This window comes from Schistocerca cancellata, chromosome 1 (assembly GCF_023864275.1).
Source record: "Schistocerca cancellata isolate TAMUIC-IGC-003103 chromosome 1, iqSchCanc2.1, whole genome shotgun sequence".
NCBI classification, from domain to species: domain Eukaryota; kingdom Metazoa; phylum Arthropoda; class Insecta; order Orthoptera; family Acrididae; genus Schistocerca; species Schistocerca cancellata.
The window spans coordinates 1,144,229,255-1,144,245,728 of NC_064626.1; the positions used below are offsets into that span (position 1 = coordinate 1,144,229,255).

General features: G+C 46.4%; 1 protein-coding gene across 1 annotated transcript in view; it reads right to left on the reverse strand.

Moving 5' to 3' along the window:
* LOC126135429 (uncharacterized) overlaps positions 1-16,474 on the reverse strand; it is a 186,417-nt gene that overhangs the window by 58,518 nt on the left and 111,425 nt on the right. Inside the window, exon 2 of the mRNA XM_049915200.1 lies at positions 15,351-15,532. Coding sequence (XP_049771157.1) covers positions 15,351-15,532 — 182 coding nt within the window. The remainder of the gene's footprint in view (positions 1-15,350; positions 15,533-16,474) is intronic.

Here is a 16,474-nt window from a genome sequence, read left to right on the forward strand (position 1 = left end):
ATAAATAGCTTAGACAAGAAGAGAATAGAAGCTTTCGAAATGTGGTGCTACAGAAGAATGCTGAAGATTAAATGGGTAGATCACATAAATGGGGAGGTATTGAATAGAATTGGAGAGAAGAGAAATTTGTGGCACAACTTGACTAGAAGAAGGGATCGGTTGGTAGGACATATTCTGAGGCATCAAGGGATCACCAATTTAGTATTGGAGGGCAGCGTGGAGGGAAAAAATCGTAGAGGGAGACCAACAGATTAATGGACTAAACAGATTCAGAAGGTTGTAGGTTGCAGTAGGTACTGGGAGATGAAGAATCTTGCACAGGATACAGTAGCATGGAGAGCTGCATCAAACCAGTCTCTGGACTGAAGACCACAACAACATGTATATAGACATGAGTGGTTTCGGGTAATGTCGCACATCTTCAGAGCCTATGTTGTAGTTGCAGAGTAACCTGTTCTGATGGGACTATCAGTTCAATGTCATATATGTACACGACAGTGAAATGGTATTTCCATACAGCTTGTATACATATGTGACAAACTGATGGTTGCATCAGGAGAGTTTCCTATGTAACTACATAATTTTATGATCTCTAGATGGGTGACGCAGTCAATGACTCTCAAATAAAAACAAAAGTAAATAAATAAAAAAATATAACAATATTGACAGACAGAAACAAGCCATTTTTATATACACAAGGATTAGGAATAATTCCCTGTGATAAGAAAATGCAGTTTGGTAAAGTAAAATTTAAGTGGTAGGATTCCTTTTCTGCAGGCATTCCTCTCGAGTGTAGACTTGTACGGAAGGTAAATACGGACAAGAAACCGTTCAGACAAAACGCGAATAGAAGCTTATGAATTGTGGTGCTGTAGAAAAATATTGAATGACAGCTAGATTGAATAGTTAATGAGTACTTACTGCATGGAATTGGGAGAAAATAAGTTAAATAGCCTAAGAAATTGTATTATAGGACATATTCTGAGCCATCAAGGAGTAGTCATTTGGGTGATATAGGGAAGTGTGTGGGATAAGAACTGTAGAGGAAGACCAAGGAATGAATGCAGTAAGCGGGCTGATATGGATGTAGGTTGCCGTAGTTAAGTACTGATGAAGAGGGTCGCAGAAGGTAGGCTACCTTGGAGAGTTGCGAGCAACACTACCACCACCACCATCGACTAGCTGTTGATGTGGATGTGCTTCCTGACGAATAACACAGCTATTATTGTGAGAAGTTTGTACGTGCTATCTATCGCTTTGAGCCTTGTCCCGCAGTTATGCAGGATCAGCCATCGTTAATCGATTTTGGCATGTTAATGTTTAAGGGGTGGCTTGATGCCCTTCCTGCCGCCACCCCGTACCCCCTGGGACGGAATTAGTGTACCCCAACTGTCTGTGTAATCCATGGAATAGAGTGAAAGTGTTCAGATGTCTGCGAGCCGTGTAACTGAGGCGGAACTGGTGGACCAGCCCGGTATTCACCTAGCGGGATGTGGAAAACCGCCTAAAAACCACATCCAAGCTGACCGGCACATCGGCCCTTGTCGTTAATCCGCTGGGTGGATTCGATCCGGGGCCGGCGCGCCTACCTGAGTCGAGGAAGCAGCGCATTAGCGCTCTCGGCTAACCTGGCGGGTTAGACGTTTTTACGTACTATGGTGGGCTTAAAAGAGCAAATTACTTTTTTTCAGTTTATGGCATAACTTTCCTGTCGTTTATGCCAGCTAAGGTTAATACTACTGTTCATTGACCGAAACTAGTGGCGTATTGTGTAAAATAAATAATAGCTGAAGGGTTCACCACGAATTTTAACAACACACAACATACAGGGTGTTACAAAAAGGTACGGCCAAACTTTCAGGAAACATTCCTCACACACAAAAAAAGAAAATACACTCCTGGAAATGGAAAAAAGAACACATTGACACCGGTGTGTCAGACCCACCATACTTGCTCCGGACACTGCGAGAGGGCTGTACAAGCAATGATCACACGCACGGCACAGCGGACACACCAGGAACCGCGGTGTTGGCCGTCGAATGGCGCTAGCTGCGCAGCATTTGTGCACCGCCGCCGTCAGTGTCAGCCAGTTTGCCGTGGCATACGGAGCTCCATCGCAGTCTTTAACACTGGTAGCATGCCGCGACAGCGTGGACGTGAACCGTATGTACAGTTGACGGAGTTTGAGCGAGGGCGTATAGTGGGCATGCGGGAGGCCGGGTGGACGTACCGCCGAATTGCTCAACACGTGGGGCGTGAGGTCTCCACAGTACATCGATGTTGTCGCCAGTGGTCGGCGGAAGGTGCACGTGCCCGTCGACCTGGGACCGGACCGCGGCGACGCACGGATGCACGCCAAGACCGTAGGATCCTACGCAGTGCCGTAGGGGACCGCACCGCCACTTCCCAGCAAATTAGGGACACCGTTGCTCCTGGGGTATCGGCGAGGACCATTCGGAACCGTCTCCATGAAGCTGGGCTACGGTCCCGCACACCGTTAGGCCGTCTTCCGCTCACGCCCCAACATCGTGCAGCCCGCCTCCAGTGGTGTCGCGACAGGCGTGAATGGAGGGACGAATGGAGACGTGTCGTCTTCAGCGATGAGAGTCGCTTCTGCCTTGGTGCCAATGATGGTCGTATGCGTGTTTGGCGCCTTGCAGGTGAGCGCCACAATCAGGACTGCATACGACCGAGGCACACAGGGCCAACACCCGGCATCATGGTGTGGGGAGCGATCTCCTACACTGGCCGTACACCACTGGTGATCGTCGAGGGGACACTGAATAGTGCACGGTGCATCCAAACCGTCATCGAACCCATCGTTCTACCATTCCTAGACCGGCAAGGGAACTTGCTGTTCCAACAGGACAATGCACGTCCGCATGTATCCCGTGCCACCCAACGTGCTCTAGAAGGTGTAAGTCAACTATCCTGTCCAGCAAGATCTCCGGATCTGTCCCCCATTGAGCATGTTTGGGACTGGATGAAGCGTCGTCTCACGCGGTCTGCACGTACAGCACGAACGCTGGTCCAACTGAGGCGCCAGGTGGAAATGGCATGGCAAGCCGTTCCACAGGACTACATCCAGCATCTCTACGATCGTCTCTATGGGAGAATAGCAGCCTGCATTGCTGCGAAAGGTGGACATACACTGTACTAGTGCCGACATTGTGCATGCTCTGTTGCCTGTGTCTATGCCTGTGGTTCTGTCAGTGTGATCATGTGATGTATCTGACCCCAGGAATGTGTCAATAAAGTTTCCCCTTCCTGGGACAATGAATTCAAAGTGTTCTTATTTCAATTTCCAGGAGTGTGTGTTATGTAAGCGGAAACGCTTACTTTCCATGTTAGAGCTCATTTCATTACTTCTCTTCAAATCACATTAATCATGGAATGGAAACACACAGCAACAAAACGTACCAGCGTGACTTCAAACACTTTGTTACAGGAAATGTTCAAAATGTCCTCCGTTAGCGAGGATACATGCATCCACCCTCTGTCGCATGGAATACATGATGCGCTGATACAGCCCTGGAGAATGGCGTATTGTATCACAGCCGTCCACAATACGAGCACGAAGAGTCTCTACATTTGGTACCGGGGTTGCTTAGACAAGAGCTTTCAAATGCCCCCATAAATGAAAGTCAAGAGGGTTGAGGTCAGGAGAGCATGGAGGCCATGGAATTGGTCCGCCTCTACCAATCCATCAGTCACCGAATCTGTTGTTGAGAAGCGTACGAACACTTCGACTGAAATGTGCAGGAGCTCCATCGTGCATGAACCACATGTTGTGTCGTACTTGTAAAGGCACATGTTCTAGCAGCACAGGTAGAGTATCCCGCATGAAATCATGATAACGTGCTCCATTGAGCGTAGGTGGAAGAACGAAACTAAAATGAGCTCTAACGTGGAAATTAAGCGTTTCCAGACACATGTCCACATAACATCTTTTCTTTATTTGTGTGTGACGAATGTTTCCTGAAAGTTTGGCCGTACCTTTTTGTAACACCCTGTACATGGCCATTGGTCCCGAGCTGTGCATTTTAGAACTATGGTAAACTGGCAAATTTTGCTCAATTTTACGTCGCATACCCTGCTCCGATCTTATTATTAGATTGTTTTTCTCCTCGCCATTTGATGGCGGTGTGAGCACGGGACGCGGCAAGTGAAGTCGGCAACTGGAGCAGAGACGAATGGGGAACCAATCTAGCGGCGATACGGGATGCATGCGGCGAAATCCGCTGACACAACAGCGACGCTGACAAAGGACAGATCGTTATGGGTCGGCACCAGAGAAAGAGTCCGCCCCGATAGCTGAGTGGTCAGCGTGACGGATTGCCGTCCTACGGGCCCGGGTTCGATACCAGGCTGGGTCGGGGATTTGCTCCGCTGAAGGGCTGGGTGTTGTGCTGTCTTCATCATCATTTCATCCCCATCCGGCGCGCAGGTCGCCCAATGTGGCTTCCAATGTAATAAGACCTGCACCAAGGCGGCCGGACCTGCCCCGCAAGGGGCCTCACGGCCAATGACGCCAAACGCTTATCTCCATTTTATCCTGAGAAACGCGACCGTCTGACGGCAGTTCGCGTGTGAGTGTGTTTGAAACCACGAGTAGGCCACATGGTGGTGGACATCAACGCCCCGTCCCAGAACGCGGAGTTCAGAGCCTAGCCCGATCCTTAAAGCAGGACAGGCGGTTGATCTGTGGCAGATCTGACGACAGAATGCAGTGTTACAGCAGACACACGTGTTCTGGAGCGCAGCGCTCAGTGTGCGGGTTGAATACGGGTCTGTGCAACAGATGACCCGTATCATTCCTAACATCATTGACCTAACGACATCGTCAATTACGATGGCACTGGGCACGGTATGTCTGAGATTGGACCGTGGCTCAATGGAAACGTGTCGCCTGCTCGGATATATCGTCTTTCTTGTTAAACCAGGTCGATATTTGTTACATCAGGGTGATTCTCGTGTCCGGATACGCCGTTCAAAAACAAATGTTCAAGTGTGTGTGAAATCTTATGGGACTTAACGGCTAAGGTCATCTGTCCCTAAGCTTACACACTACTTAAACTAAATTATCCTAAGGACAAACACACACACTCATACCCGAGGGAGCACTCGAACCTCCACCGGGATCAGCCACAAAGTCCATGACTGCAGCGCCCCAGACCGCTCGGCTAATCCCGCGCGGCGATACGCCGTTCAAAATGGTTCAAATGGCTCAGAACACTATGGGACTTAACATCTGAGGTCATCAGTCCCGTATAACTTAGAACTACTTTAACCCAACTAACCTAAAGACGTCACATACATCCATGCCCGAGGCAGTATTCGAACCTGCGACCGTAGTAGTCGCACGGTTCCGGACTGAAGTGCCTAGAATCGCTCGGTCACCACGGTCAGTGGATACGCCGTCATCCTGGCGAACGGCCAATGGAAATACACACAGCGTCACGGGTACAGGATGGTGAGGGCAGAAAGTATGTTAAGGGGGACGTTCTCCAGGGCTTCTGGCAACTGTGGTAGAAGCTGAAAGCATTATGACACTGCGTAAACATTATTAAGAGGGCCACCTGCATCTCTTCATACTTGATATCTTTCCAAATGGGGATTTCACTTTTTCAGCAGAATAACTGTCCGTTTCGCAAGACCAAAATCGTGCTAAAACGATTTGAGCAACCTGATACTACATCGACATTAAAATCTTGGGCTCCAGATTCGGTTGATATGAACACGATAGAACACTTGTGGCACACTACAGAGCACAAGCTTCGCGCCCACAACCCACTGTCCTGTGATACATTGGAATTGTGTGACCTGTCCGTAGACATGTGACGCTAAATGCGCCTGGACGCCAACCAAGGACTTATCGAGTCCAACCCATTCGGAGTCGGTGGTATTAATATGCGATACTAAGCAGGTGGTGTTAATGTTTTCGCTCGTCGCTCTCTCTCTCTCTCTCTCTCTCTCTCTCTCTCTCTCTCTCTCTCTCTCTCTGTGTGTGTGTGTGTGTGTGTGTGTGTGTGTGTGTGTGTGTGTGTGTGTGTTTGATGTTTCAGTTACGGCGGCCGTACACGAACCTATGCGGTGACTGGCCGCAATTGCGTGTTGAGGAAGACACAACATGTGATCAAAAGGATCCGAACGCCCCCAAACAATACGTTTTTCATATTAGCTGCATTGTGCTGCCACCTACTGCCAGGTACTCCGTATCAGCGACCTCAGCAGTCATTAGACATCGTGAGAGGGCAGAACAGGGCGCTCCGCGGAACTCACGGACTTCGAACGTGGTCAGGTGACTGGGTGTCACTTGTGTCGTATGTCTGTATGCGAGATTTCCACACTCCTAAACATACCTAGGTCCACTGTTTCCGATGTGATAGTGAAGTGGAAACGTGAAGGGACACGTACAGCACAAAGGCGTACAGGCTGACCTCGTCTGTAGACTGAAAGAGACCGCCGACAGTTGAAGAGAGTCGTAATGTGCAATAGACAGACATCTATTCAGACCATCACACAGGAATTCCAAAATGCATCAGCATACGCTGCAAGTATTATGACAGTTAGGCGGGAGGTGAGAAAACTTGGATTTCATGGTCGAGTACCTGCTCATAAGTCACACATCAAGCCGGTAAATGCTAAACAACGCCTCGCTTGGTGTAAGGAGCGTAAACACTGGACGATTGAGCAGTGAAAAACGTTGTGTGGAGTGACGAATCACGGTATACAATTTGGCGATCCGATGGTAGGGTGTGAGTATGGTGAGTGCCCGGTGAACGTCATCTGCCAGCGTGTGTAGTGCCAACAGTAAAATTCAGAGGCGGTGGTGTTATGGTGTGGTCGTGTTTATCATGGTGGGGGCTTGTTGTTTTGCTTGGTTATATTACAGAACAGGCCTAAATTGATGTTTTAAGCTCTTCTTGCTTCCCACTGTCGAAGAGCAATTCGGTGATGGCGATTGAACATTTCAATACGATCGAGCACCTGTTCATAATGCACGGCCTGTGTCTGACTGGTTACCCGACAATAACATCTCTGTAATGGAGTGGCCTGCACAGAGTCCTGACCTGAAACCTATAAAACACCTTTGGGATGTTTTGGAGCGCGGACTTCGTGGCAGGCCTCACCGACCGACATCGATACCTCTCCTCAGTGCAGCACTCCGTGAAGAATGGGCTGCCGTTTCCCAAGAAACCTTCCAGCACCTGACTGAGCGTATGCCTGCGTGACTGGAAGCTGCCATCAAGGCTAAGGGTGGACCAACACCATACTGAAGTCCAGCATTACCGATGGAGGGCGCCACGAACTTGTTAGTCATTTTCAGCCAGATGTCCGAATACTTTTGATTACATAATGTGTATCCCTTGCGATACAGCCTGTATTGAGGCCACTGCAGTACCGTTCCGAGAAACTGTGTCCGTCTCACGAGACAAGTACTATCTGAAAGCAGCTATCTAGTGTGATACTGTAAAATCTATTTTTTTTTTTTTTTGTAAATAAAGAGCGGATGTATCCATTTCAGGCAAAAGTCTTTATATTTGTATAACAATTAACAACAACATTTTTCCTGCGTGTTTTTTTTCGCTCTCTAATGTATTGCACTTGATTTATACCAAACGATTCTCTTAAGCCTTGTAGACCCACATCGTAGTTTTACGATGAATCTTTCGACATAGTTATTTTGGAGTTTCGAAATTAATAATCATAAGACTTTACACTGTATAATGTCCTCATTTGGCGATTTTGAGATTTTTTGCGCTTTGCGTCACGCATTATTGTGTGTGATACGTAGCTGTCACTACGAAATTATGTTTTAAATTCGAAAGGGAACCATTTGTGGTAAATGGTGTCACTAGCCGGAAGTACGCCGCACTCGGCGAAATGAAGCTGTCGATCTGATGAAGGTGGCACACGATCTTCGAGAAATATATATTTTTTCGCAGTTCTTGATAGATACATAGTTGCAGAATTCACTGTACAAAATTTCAGTAGTTCTGGAGAATTTCGCGAAGAAAACAGGGGAAATGTTAATGTCGTAAAAAATAATTTGCCAATTTACGAAAAGAAATTTGATCACAAACCTTAATAGCTGCCCAAGAGTTCTACAAAAAACCTTAATTACATTTTTTGTGGGGCAAATAGCTTATGAGGTAACTGCAATAATGAGTGACCCTCTTTCACTACATAAAAATAGAAATTCGTACAATAATTGTATGCCCTTACTCCAACTCGGAAGACTTTGTCCTCAGGTAGCAGGACGATCAGATCCCCCAACTGGTTAGCCATCTGAGCAAGATTACGTAGTGTTTCGTAGTCTAATTTAAGTTAGATATTTAAAGTAAAACTGTGGCACAGGCAGATTCTGCAGTGTGTTTAATGGTCGTGGTAACGTACAATTACAAGGTGCATTCAAGTTCTAAGGCCTCCGATTTTTTTTCTCCGGACTGGAAAGAGATAGAAACATGTGCATTGTTTTAAAACGAGGCCGCGTTCGTTGTCAATACGTCCCAGAGATGGCAGCACCGTACGGTAGATGGAATTTTACCGCCAGCGGCGAGAATGAGATCTGTTTTAAATACTTAAAATGGCGACGTTTTCCTTACTTGAACAGCGTGCAATCATTCGTTTTCTGAATTTGCGTGGTGTGAAAATCGACAGTTGAAGGAGACATGTGGTGATGGAGTTATGGATGTGTCGAAAGTGCGTTCATGGGTGCGACAGTTTAATGAAGGCAGAACATCATGTGACAACAAACCGAAACAACCCCGAGCTCGCACAAGCCGGTCTGACGACATGATCAAGAAAGTGGAGAGTATTGTTTTGGGGGATCGCCGAATGACTGTTGAACAGATCGCCTCCAGAGTTGGCATTTCTGTGGGTTCTGTGCACACAATCCTGCATGACGACCTGAAAATGCGAAAAGTGTCATCCAGGTGGGTGCCACGAATGCTGATGGACGACCACATGGCTGCCCGTGTGGCATGTTGCCGAGCAATGTTGACGAGCAATGACAGCATGAATGGGACTTTCTTTTCGTCGGTTGTGACAATGGATGAGACGTGGATGCCATTTTTCAATCCAGAAACAAAGTGCCAGTCAGCTCAATGGAAGCACACAGATTCAGCACCACCAAAAAAATTTCGGGTAACCGCCAGTGCTGAAATAATGATGGTGTCCATGTTCTGGGACAGCGACGGCGTAATCCTTACCCATTGCGTTCCAAAGGGCACTACGGGAACAGGTGCATCCTACGAAAATGTTTTGAAGAACAAATTCCTTCCTGCACTGCAACAAAAACGTCCGGGAAGGGCTGCGCGTGTGCTGTTTCACCAAGACAACGCACCCGCACATCGAGCTAACGTTACGCAACAGTTTCTTCGTGATAAAAACTTTGAAGTGATTCCTCATGCTCCCTACTCACCTCACCTGGTTCCTAGTGACTTTTAGCTTTTTCAAACAATGAAAGACACTCTCCGTGGCCACACATTCACCAGCAGTGCTGCTATTGCCTCAGCGATTTTCCAGTGGTTAAAACAGACTCCTAAAGAAGCCTTCGCCACTGCCATGGAATGATGGCGTCGGCGTTGTGAAAAATGTGTACGTCTGCAGGGCGATTACGTCGAGAAGTAAGGCCAGTTTCATCTATTTCGGGTGAGTAGTTAATTATAAAAAAAATCGGAGGCCTTAGAACTTGAATGCAACTCATACTTCGCTACGCGAAGCGTTCTGCAATCTGAAGTACTACGGAGATGCGGTGGTAAGAATTCGCGGCGCTCTTTTGTGTATTGGAGACAGCGAACTTATTGTCACATTTAGAAGACGATCATGAACACACACACCAGCTCCAGAATATTTGTTAAACAGAAGATTGTCATGGAATCCGGTTAAAAGAAAAGGTGAAGATTTAGACGACATGTCTTTAAAGCTTATTCGTAAAGAAGTAGGTAACTATCTGGCAACAAGAACACGTTAACTAAGAAAGACATAAGGGGCATGCGCACGAATACTACCCACGTTCGTTTGAACAGTTCGGTTGTGCGTGTTCAGCTCGTGTTCTTGTGCAGTAGTAGCTCTAGTGTAGGTGATATTTGTGAATCATAACATTCATAAAAATATAGAATGTACCATAAATGAAATGTCTCTTCGACTTGGTAGAATTTGAAGTGAATTAGAGGCTATGATCATATTTTTTTTTGCTGAATTATGGAGAACTTTTCAAATTTTGTACAGAGAACTCTAGACCCATAACCCATCTATCAAGAACTTCGAAAAAAAAAGAATATTTCTTGAAAGTCAGATGCCAGTTTCACAAGACTCAGTGTGTGCCACGTTGAATTTACTGGCTGCGTGTGGTGCATCTCATTCGTAAATGTTTTGTCAAGTCACAGACGATCACAATTGAAAAACACATTACTTTAAGAGATACTTTCATTTCTTAGGAATTTCTTGCTTTTACGTAAATTACGTATTTACATATCTGCAAAACATTCAGTTTTCCGCTTTGTGATTTTCAAGCTACAGACAAATAAATATAAAATGTAAGTAATTCGTTTGTCGAGAATCCTCTCGTTCCAAGAGGAACGCGCATTGTCATTTATAAGAATGAAGAGGCAAAGACGCACATGGGGAAGGAGTACAGAGTGACAATAGCACTGACTGGTGAGTCTACCTCGTTCAAAGATTTGGAGGCCAGCACACCCATGCAACATTATGTCTCCCCACACAACAACATCTGGACCACGAGAAGTTTCAATATTTCTCAATGTTCCTGGGTGCTTCACGTATTCCCATCTCTCGCCATTTGATGGTACGTCCAGCATTGTGGAACATGATCGTTTTGGTGATACAGGTGTTACGCGTGGGGAGACATAAAGTTACATGGGTGCACTGACCGCGAAATCTTTGAACAAGGTCTGTTCACCAGTCAACTTGAATGACTGCACTCCTTCCCAATGCGCATCTTTTCAGGGGTGCATTAAGCGGTGTCTTCATTTCTATGGATGACAATGAGCAGCCGCATCGAACTGCGCAGGTAGAGATGCTCTTGGAACGAGAGGATATTCGGTGAATGGACAGCCCTGCCCGTTCCCCCGACTTAAATCCCATCGAGCACTTGCGGGATGCGTTGGGGAGAGGTGTAGCAGCACGTCCACATGCTCCAGCGACTATTCAGCAGTTGTCAACCGCACTGACCGAGAAGTATAGCGTCCCACCAAAAGAAGTCCTCACCAGCGTTGTGGCCGGCAAATAAGACCGTTACAGAGCACGCATTATCGTCCGTGGTCATCACGCACCTTATTAAGAACCGAATCATGTCCACCTTTTTGTAATGTCTAGGGGAGCGTGGTTAATCGCTGTTGCTCCAGTGTAATTATTGTCTTTGAATGAAAGTGTCGTTTCTGTTCGTCTTACTGCGTGTTTCTCTGAGATACTATCTGTACTAGGCTGTGGTAGTTCTTTGTACATATGAGCCAAGGTTCACCAAGCTATTTACTGGACAGTGACACATTATGCGAAAGTTACTTTCAAAAATGGCTCCAAACACCATGGGACTTAACATCTGAGGTTATCAGTCCCCTAGACTTCATCATCATCATCATCAGCCAATTCAATCATTAGATGATGTGGCCTCTTCGAGTCGTGAATTCAGGTAGGCTTTCAGAAGTCTTCTCCAAGTGGGACGGTCTTGGGCAGTTCTCTGCCAGGTGTTAACAGCGGTCTTCTTGATGTCTTTGTCCCATCTGTCTGGTGGTCTTCCTCTAGGCCTCCAGTGCTCTCTCGGACTCCACTCCAGTACTAGCTTCGTCCATCTGTTGTCTTTTCTTCTTGCGACGTGGCCAGCCCACTGCCATTTCAAGGAACCTACTCTCTCTAAGATGTCATTAACCTTCGTCACAGACCGGATGTCATCTGCCCTTTTCCTGTCCTTTCTTGTATAGCCCAGCATTGATCTCTCCATGGCTCTCTGTGCTGTCCTAAGTTTCCCTTTTGTGAATGAGTTCAGTGTCCATGTTTCGCAGCCGTACGTCATCACAGGAAGAATGTATTGATCAAATACTGCTTTCTTCAGATTTACTGGCATTTTTGATCTGAATACTTTTGAATTCTTCCCAAATGCTTGCCAACCAAGCTTGATGCGTCGATAGATTTCTGGTCTTATGTCTCCCTTCATATTTATAATCTGGCCAAGGTAGACATATTCACTGACCTCTTCTAGTAGACTGTCCTTGACTTTCACATCTCCAGCTGGGACCCATTTGTTGGATATTACTTTTGTTTTGGAAAGGTTCATGTTCAAGCCACCCAGCTGACATTCCGATGCAAGATCTGTAACTAAGTTTTGGAGCTCTGCGAAGTCTTTGGCCAGTAAGGCAATATCATCAGCAAATCTCAAGTTGGTAAGCCTTCTTCCATTAATTCTAATTCCCTTACCTTCCCAGATCAGCTTTGACATAGCCATTTCCAATACAGCAGAGAACAGTTTTGGGGAGATGGGAACGCCTTGCTTGACATCCCTCATGATGCGGAATTCTTGAGTTGATTCGCCGATGTTAACATAAGCTGAAGAATTCTCGTAGATTTTCCTGAGCACTTCAATGTATGCTGCTCCCACTCCTTGCTCACTCAAAGCTTGAACTTAGAACTACTTAAAGCTGACTAACCTAAGGACATCACACACATCCATACTCGAGGCAGGATTCGAACCTGCGATCGTAGCAGCATCGCGGTTCCGCACTGAAGCGCCTAGAACCGCTCGGTCACAGCGGCCGGCTAAGTTACTTTCGTTCTTAGGTTGTGCACACTAGTGTATTTCCAACAAATAATCGAGAACGTACTCCAAGATGTGAAGCCTGATCGAGAGAGGAAGATGTGGCAGCTTGCATCCAGACAGTGTAAAGAACGGCGATAACCCAGCTGTAACACGACAGCTTATTGTAAAGGGGTGAGGCACTTTAATTAGTCACCAACACGCGACCGCGGACGCCCCGGCAGCGGCTAATATCGGGTCGTATTCGTGTTGACAGCTGAAATCAGCTTGATGGCTGCACGTGTAGGGCCTGTTCCACACTGCGCTCCACAGATGGGGTTGTCTCTGGACTTCCGCCGACCGCTGAGGTGACCGCGTCAATGGGAAAACCCGTCCGCTGGGCAACACAATGGTTGCTCGTTTCTCACTGCCGCTTTTCGCGTTCACTGCAAAATTATAGCTTACCTCAAAATTAATAAATGTTGAATCATATGTGTCACTGAAGCGCCAATAGGCCCAGTTGAAGCGGGAAAGATGGACGATTACACGTGCGAAGAAACGCCTTCGATATCCGCATTGGTTCATAAGTTATTTATTTGTAATTTCTGCTATCAGTCACAGAAATCACAAATAAATAATTATCCCTCACACTCACCGTTCACAAACGTAGCCATTATGCGCGAAAAAAATGTTTATAAGTTATTTTAAGTTAGCCGGCCGCGGTGGTCTAGCGGTTCTAGGCGCTCAGTTCGGAACCGCGCGACTGCTACGGTCGCAGGTTCGAATCCTGCCTCGGGCATGGATGTGTGTGATGTCCTTAGGTTAGTTAGGTTTAAGTAGTTCTAAGTTCTAGGGGACTGATGACCACAGATGTTTAGTCCCATAGTGCTCAGAGCCATTTGAACCATTATTTTAAGTTAAATGTTATAAATAATTTCTGAGCTGTAAAAGAAAATGCCGGCCGGTGTTGCCGTGCGGTTCTAGGCGCTTCAGTCTAGAACCGCGTGACCGCAACGGTCGCAGGTTCGAATCCTGCCTCGGGCATGGATGTGTGTGATGTCCTTAGGTTAGTTAGGTTTTAGTAGTTCTACGTTCTAGGGTACTCATGACCTCAGAAGTTCAGTCCCATAGTGCTCAGAGCCATTTGAACCAAATATCCCGGCAACACATTATCCGATTGTAACAAACGAGAAGTTTGTGGACACTCTCGTAGAACTGTAGCGGACTGTGGAAATAGATTTCCTGAAATTATTCATACATTTAAATGAGAGGCCGAAAAGTGGATTTTACGCAATTAAAAATAACTTTTCTTACTAAATAAATAGAGAAACATTACAAGTAGCGGCAGCAGTGTAAACTTCAGATATATAGAAAATTATTTAATGTATAATTTAAACTGTTTGTTAATATTTACACTTATAAATCCGAAAACGGAGGAAAACCATAGGAAATATTGTTTATAAATAAACTATGGTAGATAGAAGAAAACTGATAACAGTATATTTTTCGGAAAATTTTCCAAGTGATGTGGTGAATCATAACTGTATATAAAGTTAAAATTAAGAATTTCAGCATTTTTCGTTTTCAGTAGTTTAAATTATTTCAGTGGTGCTTGAACGAGGTTTGCTAGGTGAACAGCGGGATTTTGGAGAGGAGGTAATATGTTCGGACGCCGATGGAGGTGGTCAGGCTGTGTTAGTCTGTGTTTCGAGAAAGTTTTGTCTGACGAGCGGTGAAATAGGAGCTAGTTTGCGTGTGGGAATTATTCAGACTTCCTACTTTCGAACATAGAAATTTTTCGGCATCTGATGGATTTGTTACTTTTCGGGTTGGGTGTGACACAAGTCGCACTTATAACGTTTCAGAGTGTGGCTATTGTGGAATTTATAGTTTGAGATACTGTGGAAGTTCAACGATTTTCTAAAGATAACTCACGCAATTAATCGTGGTTTATTCAATCGCCCCCAAGATATTAAGAAACTCGGTCAGGCTCTGAAATTAATTCATTGTGAACTGTGACTTTCGATTTTTCTATGTTCATATGGGAAATAATCTCGAATTTGTGAAACTTAAAAAAAACTATCAGTGCGTATGTGATCTCTGCCTAGTAAATACTGCCTGCATTTATATTAAATTGTGGAGCATTGGGTACATTGCGGTGGATGTGTGTTGGTTCCCCATGGATGAAACGTAGCCAATAGATGAAACTAGTCCAGTCACGTTTACGGAGGCCCATTGTGAAGTGTTTGCACTGTGTAATATTGGCTAAGTCTTTCCGTGCAGTAGCACGTGTTAGCTCAGAGCAGGTATAGGACTTCTGACCAGTTTAGAACTTTTACTTTCGGCGCGTTGACGAGAGACATTGCATTTTATTTCGTCACCCACACCACATGCACATTTCCATACAATCCATACGGCCGCAGCGCCCATCTTAGCCCCGTGCCCCCTTCCCCAAAAAAGAAAGAAAAACAAGTGGACCTGCACGTTCAGTCCTCGTGAGCTGACGGTGATGAATGAGGAAGCGACCACCCACCTAGGCGGTGCCAGCGTTCGCGCAGAGTGGAGCGCAGCGGTGCGGCAGCTGTGGTTCCCTCACCTTGATCATGGCCTTGAGCAGGTTGTAGCGCTGGAAGACGTTGCGGACGTTCTTGCTCTCGGTGTACTTGCTCATGAGCGTGATGAGCGACCGCTTGGCCGTGTCGTACGAGTCCTCGAGGCGCACGCGCACCGCCCGCAGCCGCTCGTTCGTCTCGATCACCTCCTCCTTGGTCTGGCCGCCTGCAACACGACAGCAGCGAGCGCGCACCGTTATGAGGCAGTCTGACCAGGTAGAGGCGAGCGGGCTTCACCAATGGAGCGAACAGGTCTGCTCGCACACTGGAACGACATTCATAGTTATTCATTCATCTATTAGTTAAAGCCATAACTGATACTAGACAAGAAGCAGTATTATCTGCAATGCTTTTTGTTTCATCTGTTACTGTCGGCTATCCATCTTGAGCTGACTGCAATCCACACTACTGGCGATTAAAATCGCTACACCACGAAGATTACGTGCTACAGACGCGAAATTTAACCGACAGGAAAAAGATGCTGTGATATGCAAATGTTTAGCTTTTCAGAGCATTCACACAAGGTTGGCGCCGGTGGCGACACCTATAACGTGCTGACATGACGAAAGTTTCCAACCGATTTCTCATACACAAAACAGCAGTTGACCGGCGTTGCCTGGTGAAACGTTGTTGTGATGCCTCGTGTAAGGAGGAGAAATGCGTACCATCACATTTCCAACTTTGATAAAGGTCGGATTGTAGCCTATCGCGATTCCGTTTTATCGTATCGGTACATTGCTCCTCGCGTTGGTCGAGATCCAATGACTGTTAGCAAAATATGGAATCGGTGGGTTCAGAAGGGTAATACGGAACGCCGTGCAGGATCCCAACGGCCTCGTATCACTAGCAGTCGAGATGACAGGCATCTTATCCGCATGGCTGTAACGGATCGTGCAGCCACGTCTCGATCCCTGAGCCAACACATCGGGACGTTCGCAAGACAACAACCGTCTGCACGAACAGTTCGACGACGTATGCAGCAGCATGGACTATCAGCTCGTAGACCATGGCTGCGGTTACCCTTGACGCTGCATCACTGACGTCAGCGCCTGAGATGGTGTACACAATGACGAACCTGGGTGCACGAATGGCAAAACGTCATTTTTTC